The sequence below is a fragment of the Lithobates pipiens genome, unplaced genomic scaffold (assembly GCF_037356315.1).
Source record: "Lithobates pipiens isolate NorthernLeopardFrog02 unplaced genomic scaffold, aLitPip1_a1.2 Scaffold_10, whole genome shotgun sequence".
Lineage (NCBI taxonomy): Eukaryota > Metazoa > Chordata > Amphibia > Anura > Ranidae > Lithobates > Lithobates pipiens.
The window spans coordinates 215246632-215250381 of NW_027507686.1; the positions used below are offsets into that span (position 1 = coordinate 215246632).

Sequence of the window (3750 nt, forward strand, 5' to 3'; positions counted from 1 at the left end):
TTTTGTTTTCAAATATAAAAGAACATGATCGACATGTATAAATACATGGACCATATAGTGAACTTGGTGTTGAATTATTGACTCTAAGGTCATCCCAGGGGACAAGGGGGCACTCTTTACGTCTAGAGGAAAAGAGGTTTCTTCACAGTAAGAGCCGTGAAAAGTGGAATAGACTCCCTGAAGAGTTGGTTCTGGCCAGCTTAGTAGATTGCTTTAAGAAAGGACTAGATTCTTTCCTAAATGTATATCATATAACTGGGTACTGACATTTATAGGTAAAGTTGATCCTGGGAAAATCCGATTGCCTCTTTGGGATCAGGAAGGAATTTTTTCCCTGCTGTAGCAAATTGGATCATGCTTTCCTGGGGTTTTTCACCTTCCTCTGGATCAACTGTGGGTATAGGATTGTGTATATGGAATTGTATGATTTTTTTTTTTTCAATTGGTTGAACTAGATGGACTTGTGTCTTTTTTTCAACTTAACTATGTAACTCTGTAACTCCATTTCATTTTCCAACAGAAAATCCCCAATTTCTGCCAAATATTTGCAATGAACAAGCTACTGCTCCTCATCCTGGTCTTCACATGCTGCACCCACTACCAGATGCCTGGAAGTTGTACCAACACTCTGGTGCGTGATGAACGCAATCTACTGGATATGGGGGTGAGCCTTTACTGCTCCAGAAAGAAACTCAGCGTTTCCTTGATGGGCCTTTTACTATACGGGTGTTTCTGTGGCCCTGGTGGTTCAGGGCAACCTGTCGATGAAGTGGATCAATGCTGTCTTGCTCACGACTGTTGTTACCACCACACAAAAGTGAATATGAAATGCCAGAGCAAGAGTGCCAGTTATAAGTTCTCCTGCAATCAGGCAACAGTGGGATGCTTATCGACTGATCTCTGTGGCAGGGCTGCATGCGAGTGTGATCGATTGTTGGCAGAATGTCTGATAGGAGCGAAGAAAGGACAGGACAAATATCACTTCTATGACAAGAAAAGGCTGTGTCCAAGCCCTGATAAAGCTTGTCCAGCATTAGCCCCAAGTATGAGCATCGCCAACCTTCAAGCAGCCATCAGAGGGAAGTGAAAAAAATAGAATCAGAACACCCCTCTGGATATAAAGTCTGGGTGTCCGTTAGTGATCGGTATACTTAGAAAATGGAATGGTACATTACACAGTATGATTTATGCTCACTCCAAGCCTTGCACTCATATTTTAACCTCAGATGGCCAAACCATTTTTTGTAATTTTTCACATATCCCTTTCAGAATTTGTGAAATAAACTCTAAACCAGGGGTTCTGAATTAAAAAGAGGTCCAGTCAGCAAAATTCTCTTCCAGCAGAAGCTTGAATCTCAAGTTTGTGCTATGACTCAGATCCTTGTATATATACAGCCTAAAAAATCATCTTTCTATTGCAGTTTAATAATATTTATTACCAATTTTCAGTGTGCCCCCTCATCAGGTCTCCCCATATGAGTCCTGCCTTACATTGGATGCCCCCCCAAATTGCAGTCCGCTCGCTGTCACACCCAGTCCCGCCTCCTGGTCCGCCTCCTTTGACATCTAGGCATTGGACCGGTGTTCTGTCTATCAAAGTAGCCGGGCCAGGAGGCAGATCTGTGTGTGACGGCGAGCGGACTGCAATTGAAATGAAGGCTGTTACAACGGGCAATCCCTGCTCTGTGATTCGGCCGGCTCTCTTCCTCCACTCTCTCTTCCTCTGCACAGGTCACACTGCAGTGATGGGCACAGGTGAGTTGCATTGATGGGCATAGGTCATGCTGCATTGGTGGGCACAGGTGAGTTGCATTGGTGGGAACAGGTGAGTTGCATTGGTGGGCACAGGTCATGCTGCATTGGTGGGCACAGGTGAATTGCACTGGTGGGCACGTTTAGTGGGACAGCTAAAAGTGGTAACATTATCATAGGTCATATGTGTAGTTACAGGCACAGGTCATGCTGCATTGGTGGGCAAAGTTGAGTTGCATTGATGGGCACAGTTGAGTTGCATTTGTGGGCAAAGGTGAGTTTCATTGGTGAGCACAGGTGATACTGCATTGGTGGGCTCAGGTGAGTTGCATTGGTTGGCACAGGTCATGCTGCATTGGTAGGCACCGGTGAGTTGCATTGGTGGGCACAGGTCATGCTGCATTGCTGGGCACTGGTCATGGTGCATTGGCAGGCACAGGTGAGTTGAATTGGTGGGCACAAGTGAGTTGCATTGGTGGGCACAGGTCATGCTGCATTGGTGGGCACTGGTCACACTGCATTGATGGGCACAGATCATGCTACATTGGTGGGCACAGGTCATGGTGCATTGGTGGGCACAGGTGAGTTGCATTAGTAGGCACAGGTTATTCTGCATTGGTGGGCACAGGTGAGTTCTATTGGTGGCACAGGTCATGCTGCATTAGTGGGCACTGGTGAGTTTCATTGGCAGGTCCAGGTGAGTTGCATTGGTGGGTACAGTTGAGTTGGTGGGCAAAGGTCATGCTGCATTGGTGGGCACATGTGAGTTGGATTCGGGGCACAGGTGAGTTGCATTGGTGGGCACAGGTCATGCTGCATTGGTGGGCACTGGTCACGCTGCATTGGTGGGCACAGATCATGCTGCATTGGTGGGCACTAGTCATGTTACATTGATGGGCACATGTCATGCTGCATTAGTGGGCACTGGTCACACTGCATTGATGGGCACTGGTCATGCTGCATTGATGGGCACAGGTGAGGCTGTAAGATGGGCACAGGTGAGGCTGCATTGATGGACACTGGTCATGTTGCATTGATGGGCACTAGTCAGGTTGCATTGGTGGACACTGATCAGGCTTCATTGATGGGCACAGGTGAGGCTGAATTAATAGGCACTGGTCACACTGCATTGATGGGCACAGGTGAGGCTGCATTGAAGGGCAGTGGTCACGCTGCAATGATGGGCACTGGTGACATTATATTGATGGGCACTGTTGAGGCTGTGCTGATGAGCACTGGTGAGGCTGCATAGATGGGCACTGGTCACAAATGCAACGATGACGAGTAACCCTTAAAGTGGATGTAAACTTTAATTAAGGCTTGTACCTTGTACAGTATAGGATTTCGTATCATCTGTGCCCAGTCTTGCCATGAAGAGTTAATCCAGATCTGAGCAGCCCTCTTATCTTTTTTCAGTGAGATAAAAACAGTCAGACATAGAAATAGATGTCTGTTTCTTATCTTATGCATGATTGTGACAGAGGCATTCTGTGTACTTCCCCATCCCCCCTCCTTTCTTCTCCAGCTCTCCCAGGATTGTCTAGTAGCTCAGGACTTGAGATTTTGAGCCCTGTTCTAAACCATACATTTTCTGAAAGCACAGAACCAGTAGAATAAAAATATGGTGCCACTGCTTTTGCAGGTCCTGCATTAGTTGTTCAAATGTTTATCAAATCGATATTTTTGATAAAAATCACACTAAAATCAATATTAGAACACGCAAACACAAAATATAGTACAAAATTATTATGAAATCTAAACTGTAACATTTTATGAAGTAAATAAATATTTGCAAACTTTCAATCGTGCCTTTTTGCAAGTGATGGATACTGCAAAATTGTACAGTGTGTATGTGGGATGTTTGTTCTTTTTTCCTTTGAATGCTGTTTTATTGTTTATTTTTTCATTTAAAGGGAATCTTTGCCCCCTTTACTACACGTGCAGCTCTATATACATTCCCAGCACACTTCAGAGCCCGAATGAATAAACTCCTGTGTG

At 45.3% G+C, this 3750-nt stretch overlaps 1 protein-coding gene across 1 annotated transcript; it reads left to right on the forward strand.

Annotated features, from left to right (window-relative positions):
- Positions 1–550: 550 nt before the first annotated feature.
- Positions 551–1087, forward strand: LOC143926254 (acidic phospholipase A2 E-like). The gene has a single exon (XM_077450230.1). It carries the CDS (start codon positions 551–553, stop codon positions 1085–1087), a length of 537 nt encoding a protein of 178 aa, XP_077306356.1.
- The last annotated feature ends 2663 nt before the right edge of the window (positions 1088–3750 follow it).

Coding starts and splice junctions, on each gene's coding strand:
- LOC143926254 (XM_077450230.1), top strand. CDS start 551: ATGAACAAGCTACTGCTCCTCATCCTGGTCTTCACATGCTGCACCCAC.